General features: G+C 42.2%; 1 protein-coding gene across 2 annotated transcripts in view; it reads right to left on the reverse strand.

Moving 5' to 3' along the window:
* Positions 1-649: 649 nt before the first annotated feature.
* Positions 650-19,655, reverse strand: part of nelfb (negative elongation factor complex member B) — a 93,913-nt gene continuing 74,907 nt past the window's right edge. Inside the window, exons 12-13 of one of the 2 annotated variants that reach the window (XM_073052440.1) lie at positions 8,387-8,495; positions 650-1,575 (exon numbers count right to left, since the gene is read on the reverse strand). In XM_073052440.1, coding sequence (XP_072908541.1) covers positions 1,435-1,575; positions 8,387-8,495 — 250 coding nt within the window. In that variant the 3' untranslated portion in view covers positions 650-1,434. The remainder of the gene's footprint in view (positions 1,576-8,386; positions 8,496-19,655) is intronic. The other variant, XM_073052441.1, reaches the window with a different exon arrangement.

Below are 19,655 nucleotides of genomic sequence, written 5' to 3' on the forward strand. Positions count from 1 at the left end.
CCTGATTTTCCACGAGGCACCATGGACTACAAGGCCTTGTGCACTGGATCCTGAGGGCACCCAGTCTTTGACAACAAACTGAGGAGATGCTACTGATGCTGAAGATTGCAAAGTAACACATACAAAATGTTGTAGGAACTCAGCAGGTCAGGCAGAATCTAGAGAGGAATAAACAGTTGACATTTCGGGCAGATGAAAAGTCTCGGCTGAAATGCCAAATGTTTACTCCTTTCCATACATACTGCCTGACCTGCTCAGTTCCTCCAACATTTTGTATGTGTTACCCTGTCTTTGATAACACTTTTTTAAAATGTCTCCATCAGAGATACTTCGTAACTACTTAATTAGATCTAAATTATGAAAAAAACACATCAGTGCTGGTAAATTTAGTGCAAAATAAAAGAACCTTATTCCTATCACCCCTGCTGCAAATCTCAAGAGCCCACACACAAAGTGTACACAGCCCCACTCCCCAGGGCTGTTTGATTCAGTACAAGATGTTCTGCAGATGAAGAAATGGTTAACCTCCAGCTGGACTCATTGTGCATTTGACAGGGAATATGCAAAAGTGGTGAGCAAACTGGCTGGTATCACTATGAATCTGCCAGCTAAAAATAATTAGTTATTGAAAACACATTTACGAGCAACATCCAATAAACAAAATGTCAGATTTTCATCTTTATTTTTCTCAATAAAAAGTGGTTTTAAGTTCATAGTATGTACCTTTTATATTGCTTTGTTAAATATGAATTGAGTTATCTAGACATTACCAATTAATCATGTTGAAACACAAATTTACAATTATTTGCCAAACATTAGCTATTAAATCAAGTTCACCTAATGCAGTACAGTACACAATTTTTCAGTTTACCACTCCGATCTTAAAAGTGAAACCTCTCATCTGAAATTTAAAACCAAAATTACAATGGTCAGTTGTTAAAAAAGTTCAAACCCTGCAGTTTTGGGTCACAAAAATATTTTCTATTGTTTGCTTAGTAATCAACTACTTCTCTAGGCTGCTAGCAACTAGTGGGGTGCATGAAATAAAAAATGAAAGACAGTGTTAGTATAAATAATAAAGCGTAGAAAAAAATTGGGAAAATTGCAATGATAATGACCTTCAGTCCTTTAGCTGCTGTTATTGGAAGTGTCATTCAGAGCCTGTTTTACTGTACAGTACTTTTCTGAAGCTCAAGATTATGAAGTGCACAGCTCATCTGACAAGTAACTGCAGTTCAATGAAAAAGTTTGTTTTATGGCAATGAGAAGTAACAAATGTTAATAATTAATGTACTATTTTACGAATTTACGAGGACTTGAGCTAAATGAAGAGAGTGTAGTTCAGTGTTTCATGATTCCTCTTCAAACAGCAAGCAGATACGGTTATTCTCCAATGCACAATCACACTTTAATTCCAATAGGAATCTGAATCCATCAAATGACAGCAGCTGGTGTAGACACAGTCCGCAGAGGCAGTTCCAGTGATGGAGTCTCCATCGTTTCCACAGGACTCTGCTTCACACTTTCCATCTTTTCTGTAAGTTGAGTATACAATTCCCTCACTGCCTCGGTGCTCTAAAATAGGCAAGAACAAATATCAGCATTATTTTGAACAGTGGATGTGACACATAGATTTGCTAGGTGCATCCAGGAAGCCTTCTTGACCTTGCCTGGCCAGCTGACCAGAATTTCAGTGGGAGATCACAACTCAGTTTTCATATAATTATAGATAAGGTTAAGACTAGACTTAGGGCAAAATTGCAAGCAGCTATTACTGGTTAAGTCCATATTAGACATGTGGGAATCTTTAAAGGCCAGTTGGTTAGCATTCATAGAAACACAAAGCCTACAGCACAATACAGGCCCTTTGGCCCACAAAGTTGTGCCGAACACGTCCCTACTTTAGAAATTACTAGACTTTCCCATAGCACTCTATTTTTCTAAGCTCCATGTACCTATTCAAAAGTCTCTTAAAAGACCCAGTCGTATCCGCCTCCACCACCACTGCTGGCAGCCCATTCCACGCACTCACCACTCTCTGCATAAAAAAACTTACCCCTGACATCTCCTCTGTACCTACTCCCCAGCACCTTAAACCTGTGTCCTCTTGTGGCAACCATTTCAGCCCTGGGGAAAAGCCTCTGACTATCCACACAATCAATGCCTCTCTTCATCTTATACACCTCTATCAGGTCACCTCTTATCCTCCATCACTCCAAGGAGAAAAGGCCGAGTTCACTCAACCTATTCTCACAAGGCATGCTCCCCAGTCCAGGCAACATCCTTGTAAATCTCCTCTGCACCCTTTCTATGGCTTCCACATCCTTTCTGTAGTGAGGCGACCAGAACTGAGCACAGTACTTCAAGTGGGGTCTGATCCGGGTCCAAAATAGCTGCAACATTACCTCTCGGCTCCTAAATTCAATTCCACAATTAATGAAGGTCAATACACCATATGCCTTCTTAACCATAGCGTCAACCTACACAACTGCTTTGAGTGTCCTATGGACTCGGACCCCAAGATCCCTCTGATCCTCCACACTGCCAAGAGCCTTACCATTAATACTATATTCTGCCATCATATTTGACCTACCAAAATGAACCACCTCACACTTATCTGGATTGAACTCCATCTGCCACTTCTCAGCCCAGTTTTGCATCCTATCAATGTCCCGCTGTAACCTCTGACAGCTTTCCACACTATCCACAACACCTCCAACCTTTGTGTCAGCAGGAAACTTACTAACCCATGCCTCCACTTCCTCATCCCGGTAATTTATAAAAATCATGACGAGTAGGGGTCCCAGAACAGATCCCTGAGGCACACCACTGGTCACCAACCTTAATGCAGAATATGACCCGTCTACAACCACTCTTTGCCTTCTGTGGGCAAGCCAGTTCTGGATCCACAAAGTAATGTCGCCTTGGATCCCATGCCTCCTTACTTTCTCAATAAGCCTTGCATGGGGTACCTTATGAAATGCCTTGCTGAAATCCATATACACTACATCTACTGCTCTACCTTCATCAATGTGCTTAGTCACATCCTCAAAAAACTCAATCAGGCTCATAAGGCATGGCATACCCTTGACAAAGCCATGTTGACTATTCCTAATCATATTTTACCTGTCTAAATGTTCATAAATCCTGCCTCTCAGGATCTTCCCCATCAACTTACCAACCACTGAGGTAAGACTCACTGGTCTATAATTTCCTGGGCTATCTCTACTCCCTTTCTTGAATAAAGGAGCAACATCCGCAACCGTCTAAACCTCCGGAACTTCTCCCGCCCCCATTGATGATGCAAAGACCGTCGCCAGAGTCTCAGCAATCTCCTCCCTCACCTCCCACAGTAGCCTGGGGTACATCTCATCAGTCCCAGTGACTTATCCAACTTGATGCTTTCCAAAAGCTCCAGCACATCCCCTTTCTTAATATCTTCATGCTCAAGCTTTTCAGTCTGCTGCAAGTCACAATCACCAAGATCCTTTTCCATGGTGAACACTAAAGTAAAGTATTCATTAAGTACCCCTGTTATTTCCTCCGGTTCCATACACACTTTCCCACTGTCACACTTGATAGGTCCTATTCTTTCACGTCTTATCCTCTTGCTCTTCACATACTTGTAGAATGCCTTGGGGTTTTCTTTAATCCTGCCCGCCAAGGCCTTCTCATGGCCCCTTCTGGCTCTCCTAATTTCCTTTTTAAGTTCCTTCCCATTAGCCTTATAATCTTTTAGATCTCTAACATCACCTAACTCTCTGAACCTTTTGTACGCTTTTCTTTTCTTCTTGACTAGATTTATTACAGCCACAGTTCCTGTACCCTACCATAACTTTCCTGTCTCATGGAACGTACCTATGCAGAACTCCACGCAAATATCCCCTGAACATTTGCCACATTTCTTCCATACTTTTCTCTGAGAACATCTGTTCCCAATTTAAGCTTCCAATTTCCTGCCTGATAGCCTCATAATTCCCCTTACTCCAATTAAATGCTTTTCTAACTTGTCTGTTCTGATCTCTCTCCCATGCTATTGTAAAGGAGATAGAATTATGATCACTATCTCCAAAATGCTCTCCCACTGTGAGATCTGACACCTGACCAGGTTCATTTCCCAATACCAAATCAAGAACAGTCTCTGCTCTTGTACATATTGTGTCAAGAAACCTTCCTGAACACACCTAACAAACTCCACCCCATTCAGGTACCCGTAAGAAAGACAAGGATGGAAAGTTTGGAAACAATGGAGAAATAAGAAATGTAGAAGATTTAGTCAAAAAGGAAAAGGAAGCTTATGCAAGATTTAGGAAGCTAAAATCAATAGTGCTATCATGAAAGGTGAGGTAAACTTGGGTTACTTTCTCAGGCGCACCAAAGGCTCAGCAGAAATCTGCTACAAGTTTCTAAGACTGAGAGGCACAGATAGAATGGACAGAGTATCTATTTCCTAGGGTTGAAATGTCTAATGTCCGAGGGCACACACTGAAGGTGAGGGGGGTAGGTTCAAGAGGGATGTGAGGGGTAAGATTTTTACTCAGAGTCGTTGAGGCCTAGAATGCATTGCCTGGTATCATGGTAGAGGCAAATACAATAGAGGTTTTTAAACAGACATTTGGATAGGCACATGGGTATAAGGAGGATGGAAGGATATGCACATGGTAGGTAAGAGGGATTAGTATTTGGGTGTTCTTAATATGCCTTTTACATGGCTCACAAAACATTGTGGGCCAAATGGCCTGTTCCTGTGCTATACTCCTGTGTTCTATGTTTTGTCATAGCTTTTGAGTTATAAAATGCTTTGGGATTACCTTTAATTAAGCATAGAATTGGGGGCTAAAGAGGACCATGAAATTATGAAGTTACCTTGATGAGTAGGGTTAAGCAGAATCCCAGGGCATTTTATACACACCGTTGCAAGGAAAAGTTTGTCAGCCCTTTGCAATTACCTGGTTTTCTGCATTAATTACTCGTAAAATATGGTCTGATCTTCATCTAAGTCACAATAATAGACAAACACAATCTGCCTAAACTAATGACACACAAACAATTGTACTATTGCATGTCAATACTGAGTACACCATATAAAGAATCACTGTCTAGGTTCAAGAAGTATGTGAATCTCTGGGGTAATGCCTTCGACAAAAGCTATTTGGAGTTAGGTGCGCCAGTCAATGAGATGAGATTGGAGGTGTGGGTTGTAGAGGTGTCCTGCCCTATAAATAAAGACACATAGAGTAAGGTTACTGATAACCCTGCTCTTCTCAATAAAGATCTGTTTATGTACACCATGCCTTGATCAAAACAACTTTCAGAGGACCTTTGAAGAATTGTAGAGCTGCATGAAGCTGTGAAAAGTTACAAAAGCATTTTTATTGATCTGAGTGTTCATCAGTCCACAATAAGAAGTGTCTACAAATGGAGGAAGTTATCCTGCAAAGATCACACCAAGGAGGTGAAAAAGAATCTGGGGTACCAGTAAAAGACCTGCAGAAATCTCTAGATCTCTTTTCACATGTCCACGATAAGAAAAACACCGAAGACAAACAGTGTTCATGGAAGGACATCAGGGAGGAAATCACTGTGCTCTCCAAAAACAAAACATTACTGCACGTCTGAAGTTTGCAAAAGACCACCTGGATGTTCCATAATGCTTCTGAAACAATGTTCTGTGGACAGATGAAACAAAACTTGGAACTTTTTGGCAGACATGCACATAATGGGTTGGAGGGAAAAGTCACTGTACACCAACACCAAAACCTCATCCCACCTGTGAAGCATGGTGGAAGGAACATCATGGTTTGGGGCTGCTTTGCTGCCTTACAGCCTGGACAGCTTGAGGGAACAAGGAATTCAAAGTTGTATCAAGTTATCTTACAGGATAATGTCAGGGTAGCGGCCCATTACCTGAAGCTTAATACAAGTTGGATGATGCAACAAGACAATGATCTGAAGCACAACAGTAAATCAATAACAGCATGGTTTAAAAAGAAGAAGATTTGTGTTTTGGAATGGTCAAGTCAGAGCCCAGAACTTTACCCAATTGAGATGCTGTGGCATGACCCAAAGAGGGCTGTACATGCAAGGTATTCCTGAAATACTGATGAACTGAAACAGTTTTGTATAGAGGAATGATCTAAAATTCCTCCTTGCCATTGTGCAAGTCTGATCAGCAGCTACAAGAAATGTTCGGTGGAGGTTATTACTGCTAAAAGGGGTTCTACCAGTTATTAAATACATAGGTTCACATTCTTTTTCCAGCGTGGTCTGTGAATGATTACACAATGTGCTCAATAAAGACATGAAAGGTACAATTGTTTGTGTTTTAAGCAGATTGTGTTTATCTACTATTGTGACTTAGATGAAGATCAGACCACATTTTGTGAGTAATTAACGTAGCAAACCAGATAACTGCAAAGGGTTGACAAACTTTTTCTTGCAACTGTATATTCAAAACAAGAGAACAACTAGGCTGAGTACTTCCACTCAAAGACACAGGATGGAATTTATGCCTGGAGTCAAAGGATTTGGGCAAGGAACTAAGCATATCTGCATGTAGAAGTACATGGAAGATAGTGAGAGCAGGGAAGGTATGCTCATATTCTGGGACAAAATGAAGCCAAGGTGGCGGTGAATCTCAAAGGTCCCCAGGGCCTAACAAGATCTATACCATGTTATTGACCATAAGACCTAGAAGTAGAATTAGGCCATTTGGCCCATTATGAGAGGCATGAAAGGAGATTGCTTGGGCCTTGATGGAAAACATTGGAACACACAGATCAGCCAATCCTGATGAAGGGTCTTGGCTCAAAACCTCATTTATTCCCCTCCATGAGTGCTACTTGACTTGCTGAGTTCCTCCAGCATTCTGTGTTGCTCAAATTTCCAACATCTGCAGAATCTCTTGTGACTAAAAATCATTGTATTCTCTTTACCCTCAGGCAAAAAAGGACTGGAGAATAGGAAGTGTTTCTCTGTTTAAGGAATTATAGGCTGGTGAGCCTCACATTAGTTGTAGGGAAGATGCTGGAGAAGACTTTTCGAGATAGCATCTACTCACTTAATTAAAATCAACAAGACTGTGCAGAGGAGGTCATGAATTACATTTGATTTGAGTTTTTTTGAGGAGGTGATGAAGATTATTAAGAAATAATATAGAGGGTTATGGGCTGAGTGCAGGTAGGTGGGACTAGGTGAGAGTAAGCGTTCGGCACGGACTAGAAGGGCCAGGATGGCCTGTTTCCGTGCTGTAATTGTTATATGGAATGGATGTTATCACACGGGTGGCACAGTAGCTTAGTGGTTAGTGTAACAGTGACCTGGGTTCATTTCTTGCTGCTGTCTGTAAGGAGCTTGTATGTTCTCCCCATGAACACATGGGTTTCCTCTGGGTACTCCAACTTCCTCTCACATCCCAAGGATGTAAGGGTTAGTAAGTTAATTGGTCATGTGGGTGCAATTGGGTGGTGTAAGCTTGTTACCATGCACTTTCTCAAAACATTGAATTGCCATGTGCAGGCAAGAAGGACTTCTGTAATAAGGCATTTTATTAAACGTAATAAGTTTAGCAAAACAGTATGGGCTGAAGGGCCTGATCCTGTGCTGTACATCACTGTTCAATGTTCTATGGGCAAAATTCCCTCATGGTAGGCTGATCCAGAAAATTAAGCATCCTGGGATAAAATTAAGGCATGAAGAGTGGATTGGATTCAGAATTGCTTGGTGATAGAAGTGAGAAGGTAGTGGTGGAGGTGTGTTATTCTGACTGGAGATCTGTGATTTGATCAGGGCTAAGACCTGGGTATTTGTGATAAATGATGTGGAAAAAATTGTAGGTGGACTGATTAGTAACTTTGCCGAATATATGAAAATTGGTGAAATTGTGGATAGTGAATAAGGTTGTCAAAGGATTCAGCAGGATACAGGCTAGTTAGAAATGTGAGCAGTAAAATGTTATAGACTTTAACCCAGACGAGTGTGAGGTGATTTACAAGACAAGGTTTTTACAAGGTAGGTATAAGAAGCAGATAAGATAGCATCACTTGAGGGTTTTAGACAGGCACATGAACAGGCAGCAAACTGAAGTGGGGAAGGGGGTAATATAATGTGTAGGAAGATTAAGATTATTTTTGTTTGGCATTGTGGTTGGCACTGAAACTGTGGGCCAAAGGGCATGTTCTTGTGCTCTACTGTTCTATGTACTTGATATTATAAAGTGATTGCTATCTAGCACTAAGTAAACCAATTTTATACAGAAGGTTAATAATACTACTTGCATAATTAACTGCAAAATTTATCGATTTATTGTACTAATGTTGTCTTGTTTTCTCATTTCTAATATCATTCCTTGCACTATCCTGGTTTATACTTAAAGTAGACATGTCACCTGTTTGGTGGGTTCCAATGCCTTCTGTAGTGAGATCATTTTTGAAGGTGCTATTTTGTGGTGAAGATGCAGCAGCAAACGGAGGACATGCCTGTGCACATTTTCTTTACTGTAAAGAAAAGAGAGTCAGCATGCTATTACTAAAGAGAATGAGAAACAAGCTTCTAGGAATGTTTGACTTGAAAGACTATCATCACTAAGTCTAAATCCATATCCAACAGACTTTCATCAGAAACACCACAAAGATTGCATATAACAATTACAGCACGGAAACAGGCCATCTTGGCCCTTCTAGTCCGTGCCGAACGCTTACTCTCACCTAATCCCACTGACCTGCACTCAGTCCATAACCCTCCATTCCTTTCCTGTCCACAGAAAGATTCACAGCGCAACTTACTACCACCTTAACTGCATTTATGGATGGATAGTAAATGTTTGCTTTGCCAGCAATATTCATATCCCAAAAAATGAAAAGTGAAAAAATTGCACACCTGATCATTATTGCATGTTGGACCCTACAGTATACAAACTGGCTCCCACACTTTCCTATATTATTGGTTATATAGTGCTTTATGAAGGCAGGTACAGTATGTGCAGATCTGGATAAAGCTCTGGCCTCTTCCACCCAGCAGCAGATTAATGCTCCCAAGGGAACCAGGCAGCTCACTGGTCTCCATGGATAAAGATGCTCACTATTGTCTAGGAAAGATGTTGTATATAACAGCTTTCTCCTCTGCACAATTATTCAGCGGGAGGTGCAGCTTCTCTCTGCTACAAAAGCTTGGGCCAACCTCAATCACTGGTGCTGCCAAGTAAAATCTGTATGTTCTCTCTATAATGCAGGCTTCCTCGAAGTTCCATTCTAAATTACCCCTTAGTGTAGGTGGGTGGTAGAACAATCTTGATAGGAATGTTACAACTGAATTAGTGAGGGATGTGACTGCACTGAGAACTGGCTTGGCCTTCTTCCATAGAACCATAGAACACTACAGCACAGTAGGCCCTTCAGCCCTCCATGTTGTGCCGACCCATATAATCCTTAAAAAAAAAAGTACAAAACCCACACTACCCCATAACCCTCCATTTTTCTTTCATCCATGTGCCTGTCCAAGAGGCTCTTAAATACCCCTAATGTTTTAGCCTCCACCACCATCCCTGGCAAGTCATTCCAGGCACTCACAACCCTCTGTGTAAAAAAACTTACCCCTGATGTCTCCCCTAAACTTCCCTCCCTTAATTTTGTACATATGCCCTCTGGTGTTTGCTATTGGTGCCCTGGTGCACTGTGGGCTGAAGGGCCTGTACTGTGCTGTAGGTTTTCTATGTTTCTATGTAACAGAGCCACCCCTCTCCCTTGGCCTACCTGGCTGCCCTTTTGATACAATGTGTATCCTTGGACATTAAGCTCCCAGCTATAATCTTCTTTCAGACACGATTCAGTGATGCCCACAACATCTGCAACTGTGTTACAAGTTCATCTACCTTATTCTCGACACTGCGCAAATTAAAATATCAAAGGTACAAAGGTTCATTTATTATCAAAGTACACAACTCTGAAATTCTTCTTCTCCAGATAGCCATGAAACCAAGAAAGAACAGCAGCATGATCATCAACCCTCAAATCCCTCCTCTCACTTTGCGTAGTAGGGGAATTAAGGGCTATGGTGAAAAGTCAGGTAGATGGAAATGAGTCCATGGCCAGATCAGCCATGATCCTATTGAATAGTGGAGAAGGCTCGACAGGCCAGATGGCCTACTCCTGCTCCTATTTCTTTGTTTTGATGTTATATTCTCCCTGCATAAAGAACAAAAAAAAACGGAACAGGCACATCGACTTCTCAAATCACCCTTTCCTGCGCAGAGGAAAAAACAGAAAGATTGGACGAGAAACACGGAATACAAAAAACTTTTAAGACTGAGAAGTCCAAGTCCATATCCAAAACCTGGGTACCATTCTCCTGGCACAGCAGCAGGCCTTTCCCACTCCATAGCACAGCAATCCAACCGGCTCTGCAAAGTCAGGCAGTTGGCACTCACCTTCCACATTCGCCTCTATGTTTCAATCTCCCTCAGCACTTTAATCAGCGAACAATGGAAACATTAATCAGCAAAATGGAGTCAATCATTGGCTCAAACCCTGCAGCCATCCCACAGGTCTTCTCGCCTTGTATTTCGTGCAAGCTGTCTCTGTCTCCTAGAATCCTCTCAGAGACCGCAGAGCGTCCAAACGATCTCCAAACTGCAAGTCCCTTACTGGCATGTGCACGGGCAGCATTCCAGAGGTTACTACTATGGAGGTCCTGCTTTTCAGCTTTCTACTGAGCTCCCTAAAATCTCTCTTCACAACTTTTTCATCTTTCTTACCCATGTCACTGGTGCCACATGTACTAAGACTCCTGGCTGTTCACCCTTTCCTTGGACCCAATCTGAGACCATAAGACCACAAAATGTATGAGCAGAATTAGGCCATTGAGCACATCGAGTCTGCTCTGCCATTCCTTCATGGCTGATCCTGGATCCCACTCAACCCCATACACCTGCCTTCTAGCCATATCCTTTAATGCCCTGACTGATCAGAAACCATCAACTTCCGCCTTACATATACCCATAGACTTGGCCTCCACCACAGTGTGTAGCAGAGCATTCCACAAATCTACTACTCTCTGGATAAAACTGTTCTTCCTTACCTCTGTTCGAAAGGGTTGCCCCTCAATTTTGAGGCCGTACCCTCTAGTTGGATACCCCCACCATAGGAAACATCCTCTCCAAATCCACCCTATTTTGTTCTTTCAGCATTTGGTAAGTTTCAATGAGATTCCCCCCTGCATTCTTCAAAATACCAGTGAGTACAGGCCTAAAGCTGCCAAACACTCCTCATATGTCAGCTCCTTCATTCCCGGATCATCCTTGTGAACCTCCTCTGGACTCTGTCCAATGACAGCACATTCTTTCTGAGATACGGGGCCCAAAACTGTTAACAATACTCCAAGTGCGGCCTGACTAGTGTCTTATAAAGGCTCAGCATTATCACTTTGCTTTTATATTCTATTCCCCTTGAAATAAATGCCAGCATTACATCTGCCTTCTTTACCACAGACTCAACCTGTAAATTAACCTTCCGGGAGTCTTGCACAGGGACTCCCAAGTCCCTCTGCACCTCTGATGCTTGAACCTTCTTCCCATTTAGATAATTGTCTGCATTATTGTTCTATTTACCAAAATGCATTATCATACATTTCCCAACACTGTATTCCATCCGCAAATTTTTGCCCAATCTTCCAATTTGTCTAAGTCCTGCTGCAATCGCATTGCTTCCTCAGCACTACCTACCCCTCCACCTGTCTCTGTATCATCTGCAAACTTTGGCACCAAGCCATCAATTCCATTATCTAAATCACTGACAAACAATGAGAAAAGCAGCGATCCCAATACTGACCCGGAAGGGACATCCCTGGGAGGCAACATACCATCCAGGTTTCTCTATCATGTCCACAAAATCTCATCTCTACTCCTCTGTATGGAATCTCCTATCACCAATGCAGTCCTCTTCACCTCCGTTCTCTTTTGAGCCACAGTGCCAGAGACCTGGCTGTGGCAGCTCCCCTGGCAGGTTGCCCGCCCCTCCTCACCCCCCCCCCCCCCCCCACTCCAAGTGTCCAAAGTGGTATACTTATTATTGAGGGGATTCTCTGCACTGGCTGCCTATTTCCCTTCCTTCTCCAGAAAGTCAACCAGTTACCTGCCTCCTTCAACCTCAGGGTGACTACCTCCCTGTAGCTCCTATTCATCATATCCTCAGTGTCCTGTATACGCCAAAGGTCACCGAGCTGCAGTTACAGTTCCTTAACACACTCTGAGGAGCTGCAGCTCAGTGCACCTGGTGCAGATGTGGTTCTCCGAGCCATTCTCACTGCACTATCTGTGCCCTAGCAGATGAGGAATGAAGAATAAAGAAGAGAAAGAAACTTAGCAGATACTTAACTCGCCCAAGCTTGATGAGCTAAAGCCTCTCGAACACTGATCCACTCACACAATGGACGCATTGTGTGTCCCTGCCTTATTTTTATTCTCCCTTTCTAATGCATCCCGTTCATTGACTGGGTGCAGTACAACTCTGAAAAGTGCTGTGAAGCGCTCTCCTTTAAATCTACAACCACGAACTAAGTGAAAACGTAGCTTCTTATCGTGCTCCTGCTTACTGATTGCATGCAGTCCAACTGCAACATCTTCCCAAACACTGAATTCGGATTAACTGGTCTATAGTTTCCTTTCTTCTGACTCCCTTCCTTTTTAAAGAGTGGAGTGACACTTGCAATTTTCCAGTCCTCTGGAACTATGTCAGAATCCGTTGCTTCTTGAAAGATCACTACTAATGCCTCCACAATCTCTTCAGCAACCTCTTTCAAAGCCCTGGGGTGTAGTCCATCTAGTCCAAGTGATATATCTAGCTTCATACCTTTCATCTTTCCAAGCATCTTCTCTTTTGTAATAGATACTATACTATCTTCTGACCCCTGACATCCTTGAAATTCTGGCACACTACTAGTGTCATCCAGAGCGAAGAGTGACACAAAAACTTATTAAATTCCTCTGCTATTCTTTGTTCTTCATTACTACCTCTCCAGCATCATTTTCCATTTTCCACTCTTGCCTCCCTGTTACTCTTTATCTATGTGAAAAAACTTTCAGTAGTCCCCTTTTATATTACTGGAAAGTTTCTCTTTATATTGTGGATACTATAGAAAGGGTGCAGAGTGGATTTACAAGGATGTTGACTGGATTGGGGAGCGTGCCTCATCAGAACAGGTTCAGTGAACTTGGCTTTTTCTCCTTGGAGCGAAGGAGGATGGGAGGTGACCTGATAGAGGTGTATAAGTTGATGAGGTGCATTGATCATGTGGACAGTCAGATGTTCTTTCCCAGGGCTGAAATGGCTAATATGGCTAGTCTTAAGGTGCTTGGAAGTAGGTAAAGAGGGGATGTCAGGGGTATGTTTTTCCACACAGAGAATGGTGGGTGCGTGGAATGCACTGCCGGTGATGGTGGTGGAGGCAAATACAATAGATAGGTAAATGGAGCTTGAAAAAATAGAGGGCTATATGGTAGAGTAATTCTAGACAGTTTTTAGAGTAGGTTACATGGTTGGCACACCATTGTGGGCCGAAGAGCCTGTAATGTGCTGTAGATTCCTATGTTCAAATGACATTTTATCGCTCTTTATGCCCTTTTAGTTGCCTTCTGTTGTTTTTTTTAAAGAATCCCAATTCTCAAAATTCCCACTAATTTTTGCACCATTTTACTCTGCTTTGACTTCCCTTGTCAGCCATGTTTTCTCATCCTCTCTTTGGGATGTATTTATCTTGTGCCTTCCAAAGTGTACCCAGAAACTACAACCGTTGTTCTACCATCATTCTAGCTAGCGTTTCCTTCCAGCCAACTTTGGCCAACTCCTCTCTCATGCTTCTGTAATTCCCTTTACTCCACTGTAACATGATACATCTGACTTTATCTCTTCCCTCTCAAATTGCCTGGTGATATCTATCATTCATACTACCCAAGAGTTCCTTTACCTTAAACTCCCTAATCAAATTTAGTTCATTACACTATACCCAATGTAGAATTGACTTCCCCTAGTGGGTTCAACCACAAACTGTTCTAAAAAGCCATCTTGTAGGCGCTCTACAAATTCTCTCTCTTGGGATCCAGTACCAACCGGATTTTCCCAAACTACCTGCCTACATTTCCTTATTTTACATGCCTTTTCTACCTTCCATTGCAATTTGTATCCCACATCTTGGCTACTGTACAGAGGCAGTATACAACTCCCATCTGGGTCTTTTTACACTTGCAGTTTCTTAACTCTACCCATAGGGTTCTACGTCTTCCAATCCTATGTCACATCTTTCTAATGACTTAGTATCATTTTTTTTTGCCAACAGAGCCACGCCACCCCCTCTGCCTGTCTGTCCTAATGTATCAACATCATACCTGCAAATCTTTAATTGTGTTACAGTATCATCTACCTTATTCTGTATACTGCATGTATTCAAATATAACATCTTCAATTCTGTATTCATCCCCTTTCAACTCAACTCACTAACTGCAATTTGCCCTATCATTTGCCTGTCCCTTCTCACTGTCTCACTACATCTAGTTATATACCTACTGCCCCATCCTCAGCGCCATATCAATCTGGTTCTCACTCTTATGCCTAATGTTTAAAATCTGCCCACAAGGATATCGGTCCCCTTTGGTTTCATGCTTTGTAAATATTAAGTCCTATCTCAGAATCCTATCCAATCGTTTTCCCACCACTGACATCATTCTCCTTTCTAGAACAATGGAGTAACATTTGCCATCCTCCAATATTCTGGTAATACTCCTGTGGCCACTTAGGATGCACAGATCATTGTCAACTGTGCAATAGTCTTTTCCTTCGCTTTTCATAGAACGCTGGGATATTTGAGATACACCCCAGGGATTTATTTAGTCTAGAGTTTTTCAAAAGTTTCAGCACTTTCTCTTTCTTAACCTCAACACGTTTCAGCATATTAGCCTGTTCTACACAGACTTCACATTAATCATCAAGGTCCCTCTCTACTGGTAAATAATGAGGCAAAGTATTAAGAACCTCCCTGCCTCTTTCAACACCAGGCACGTTTCTTCTTTTATCCCAAACTGGTCCCACCTTCATCCTCCTGTTCTTCATTTATGTGTAGAATGCCTTTTGGTTTTCCTTAATCCCACTCACCAAGGCAGTCTTACGTCCCTTTCTACCTCTCATAGGTCCCTTCTAAAGCTCTTTCCTGGCTACCTGCTCATTCTGAAGAGCTCTGTTTGATATTTGCTTCCTAAACCTTAATTATGCTTCCTTCTTCCATCATCCAGCAACAATGGCATAAGAAGGAAAAGCAAAGAGGTCCTGAAAGGAATTTAGATAGCTAGTCAGAAAGCTGAGAAGCAGGACCTCCAGGGTAGTAATTTCTGGATTGATGCCTGTGCCTCTACATTTTCCTGAGAATATCTGTTCTCAGTTTACACTCCCAAGTTCCTGCCTAATAGTACAATTAATTATTTTCCCCCAATTAAGTGCTTTCCCATACTGTCAACTCTTACTCCTATCTAAGGCTACTTGTGGTCACAGTCTCTAAATTGTTCACTCACCTAGAGATCTGTCACCTGATCTCAACCATTTTTCTTATTGCCCAGTACTAGATCCAGTTTGACCTCTCCCCTCTCTATTTGGCCTGTCCACCAATTGTGCACAAATCAATACTCACCCAAGTTTCAAACAGACAAATTGAGTATTAATTTTCTGTCACAATATTTTAATTACTCACTTGCTTACTGTCAACTCTGTTAATCACATTAAGAAAATAAAATTGAGGATCATGAAGTCACTGAAAATCCCAACTTCGACCATATGGCAGAAAAGAGATCTTTCATGGAGGAACTTAACAGGAACTGAAAAAAGCAAGGAATCTTCAGTGGGTTTGGTTTTGGAGCAAGAAGGCTGCGAGTGAACGGTTAAAGATTTCTGGAGCGAAGACAGTTTTACTACTCGGGGTAAAAGAGAGGCAAGACTGTGCAGGCACGTGACGTCAGCCAGTAGAGCGGAAAAAGTTTTAAAAGATCGCCATATCCAGCAGGCAGCGTTCGGAGCAGGCAGGGAGTGAGAGGTAGCAGAGTAATAGGGCTTTGGCTCAATGGGCTTGGGTGGTAACGAGGCCGGTTTTCTGTGCTCGGTGTCAGATGTGGGAGGTCCTGAAGTCTCCCAGCATCCCAGACAGACATATCTGCACCCGGTGTGTCGAGCTGCAGCTCCTGAGGGACCACGTTAGGGAACTGGAGATGCAGCTTGATGACCTTCGTCTGGTCAGGAAGAGTGAGGAGGTGAAAGAAAGGAGTTATAGGCAAATGCTCACACCAGGGCCACAGGAGATAGACAAGTGGGTAACAGTCAGGAGAGGGAAGGGCAAGAGTCAGGTACTAGAGAGTACCCCTTGGTACCCCTGTGGCTGTACCCCTTGACGATAACTACTCCAGTTTGAGCACCGTTAGGGTTAGGCTTATGGAAGGATTGTCTACAGTCTCTGTGGGTGGAGATTAGGAACAGTAAGGGGTCAATAACTTTACTGAAAGGAAAAGCTCATAAAAGGTTCAGAGAGCTAGGTAATGTTAGAGATCTAGAAGATTACAGGTGTCCCCCATTTTTTGAACGTTTGCTTTATGACACCTCACTGTTACGTAAGACCTACATTAGTTACCTGTTTTCGCTAACAGAAGGTGTTTTCATTGTTATGATAAAAGGCAGAGCGTGAAAAAGGTAGCGCGCAAGAAAAGGCAGTGCGTGCGCCAAGCAGCCGAGCTCCTCCCCCAGAACCGCATTCTAGCCGGCATTGCTTAAACACGTACCTGTGAGCATCTGTGCTTTATGTCGATTTATTTTGTGCTCCGTTAGCAAGATGAGTTCTAAGGTATCACAAAAGCCTAAAAGAGCGCATAAGGGTGTTACACTTAGCGTAAAACTAGACATAATTAAGCGTTTCGGTCGTGGTGAACAAAGTAAGGACATAGTGAGTATGGCTAAGGGCTTGTGGAAGTTGACAAAGATGATGTTGAAGAGGTTTTGGCATCCCATGACCAAGAACTGATGGATGAAGAGCTGATGAAGAGGAAAGAATAATAATTGAAGCCGAACACAGTAGTGAATGGTCCAAAAGTGAAGTCGTCCAGGAACTGAACGTGAAGCCACTATGTGAGATTTTCACTGTGATTGACAGCACTGCAATGTTTGCAGAAAAGTATGACTTTAATTTTGAAAGGGTACATAGGTTTAGGGCATATTTGCAGGATGGTTTGAGTGTTTACAAAGAACTGTATGATAGAAAAATGCATGAGGCTAAGCAGTCAAGCATACTGTCGTTTTTCAAGCCTTCCACAGCAGACGACGAAACTCGACCTTCGACATCAAGGCAGGCAGACAAAGAAGAAGGTGACCTGTCTGTCCTGATGGAAACAGACGACGATGAGATGACACCACAGTCTCCTCTATTTCCCACCACCCCAACATCTAACAACTCAGTCTAACACACCATCATCAGTGTCCTCACTGTCTTCCCGATTCCAGTAAGTGAAACTACACTGGACGTAAATTATTTCTACTTTATATAGGCTGTGTATTTTTGTGTTATTTGGTATGATTTGGCAGCTTCATAGCTCAAAGGTTACTGGAAAGAGTGCTTCTGCTGAGAGTGCTTGCGTGAGATTTTCTCTACGGTGGACAGTGCTGTAATAATTGCAGAAAAGCATTCCTACTTTATATAGGCTGTGTATTTTTCAGATCATTCCTGCTTTTACTATACGTTACTTTTTTTTAGGTTTTATGTGTTATTCGGCATGATTTGGTAGGTTGTTTTTTGGGTCTGCGAACGCTCACAAATTTTTTCAATATAAATAAATGGTAATTGCTTCTTCACTTTACGACATTCTAGCTTACGAACCATTTCATAGGAACGCTCTACCTTCGAATAGCGGGGGAAACCTGTATAAGGCTAAATGGGAAAGAGCTTAAAAAGGAAATTAGGAGAGCCAGAAGGGGCCATGAGAAAGCCTTGGTGGGCAGGATTAAGGAAAACCCCAAGGCATTCTACAAGTATGTGAAGAGCAAGAGGATAAGACGTGAAAGAATAGGACCAATCAAGTGTGACAGTGGGAAAGTGTGCATGGAACCGGAGGAAATAGCAGAGTGAACTTCGCCTTTTCTCCTTGGAGCTGCAGAGGATGAGGTGACCTGATAGAGGTGTACAGGTTTCCCCTGCTATTCAAAGGTAGAGTGTTCTGATTAAACGGTTTGTAAGTCGGAATGTCTTAAAGTGAATAAGCAATTACCATTTATTTATATGGGCAAAATTTGTGAGTGTTCCCAGACCCAAAAAATAACCTACAAAATCATGCCAAATAACACATAAAACCTAAATTATCAGTAACATATAGTAAAAACAGGAGTGATATGATAAATACACAGCCTATATAAAGTAGAAATACTTCTCTGAAATCATTGCAGCACTGTAGCGTAGCTAAAATCTCACTACGTGGCGGAAGCAGTCTCATCGGAAGCAGATCCTTTAAGCTATGAAGATGCCAAATCATACCAAATAATACATGAAAATACACAGCCTATATAAAGTAGAAATAATGTATGTACAGAGTAGTTTCACTTAGCAGAATCGGGAAGACAGCGATTACACTGATGAGTTAGGCTGAATCGTTGGAGGGTGGGGTGCTCGGCAATTTTTCCCAATAAATTGCAGTTTTGTCACAGTTAAACACTTACTTATACGAATAACCACCATCTGTAATTATTTTTTTCCAGTTCTGCTGGGAACTTTTCAGTAGCTTCAGTATCAGCCAAAGCATTCTCTCCAGTAAACGTTAAGCTATGAAGCTGCCCTCGCCTCAGAAACCGATCAAACCACCCATGACCTTTAAATTCCACTTTTGCAAACACTTTCATCACCATCGTCCAGTGCTTTTTGTTTCGGCTTATTGAAAAGACTAACTGATTTCTCCTTAGGTATAAGAAAGCTTAATGGAACACCATGCTTTGTACACCCATCAATCCACTCAAGCAATGGACTTTCCATTTTATCCATTATTGGATGCCAACTAAGAGACCATTTTGCTACGAGCAGAACCAACAGTAACATCGGCAGCTTTCAAGATTCTTTCTCTCTGCGTATAAATAGTGCGAATGGTTCAAAGCGCGGACAATGTCCTTATTTTGTTCACCAGGATCGAAACGCTTAATTATGTCTAGTTTTACACTAAGTGTAACACCCTTACAAGCTCTTTTAGGCTTTTCTGATACTTTAGCACTCATCTTGCTAATGGATGCACAAAATAAATCGACATAAAGCATGTGTTTAAGCTATGGCGGCTAGAATGCAGTTCTGGGGGAGGAGCTTGGCTGCTCGGGGCACATGCTGCCTTTTATCTTATCGCGTGCTGCCTTTTCTTGTAACAGAGAAAACACCTTCTGTTAGCAAAAACAGGTAACTAATGTAGGTCTTTCGTAACAGCAAGGTGTTGTAAAGCGAACGTTCGAAAAACGGGGGCCACCTGTGTAAGATGATGAGGGGCATTGATCGTGTGGATAGCCAGAGGCTTTTTCCCAGGACTGAAATGGCTAACACGAGGGAGCATAATTTTAAGATGCTTGGAAATAGGTACCAAAGGGATGTCAGGGGTAAGTTTTTCACACAGAGAG

Source organism: Hemitrygon akajei, chromosome 7, assembly GCF_048418815.1.
Source record: "Hemitrygon akajei chromosome 7, sHemAka1.3, whole genome shotgun sequence".
Taxonomy (NCBI): Eukaryota; Metazoa; Chordata; class Chondrichthyes; order Myliobatiformes; family Dasyatidae; genus Hemitrygon; species Hemitrygon akajei.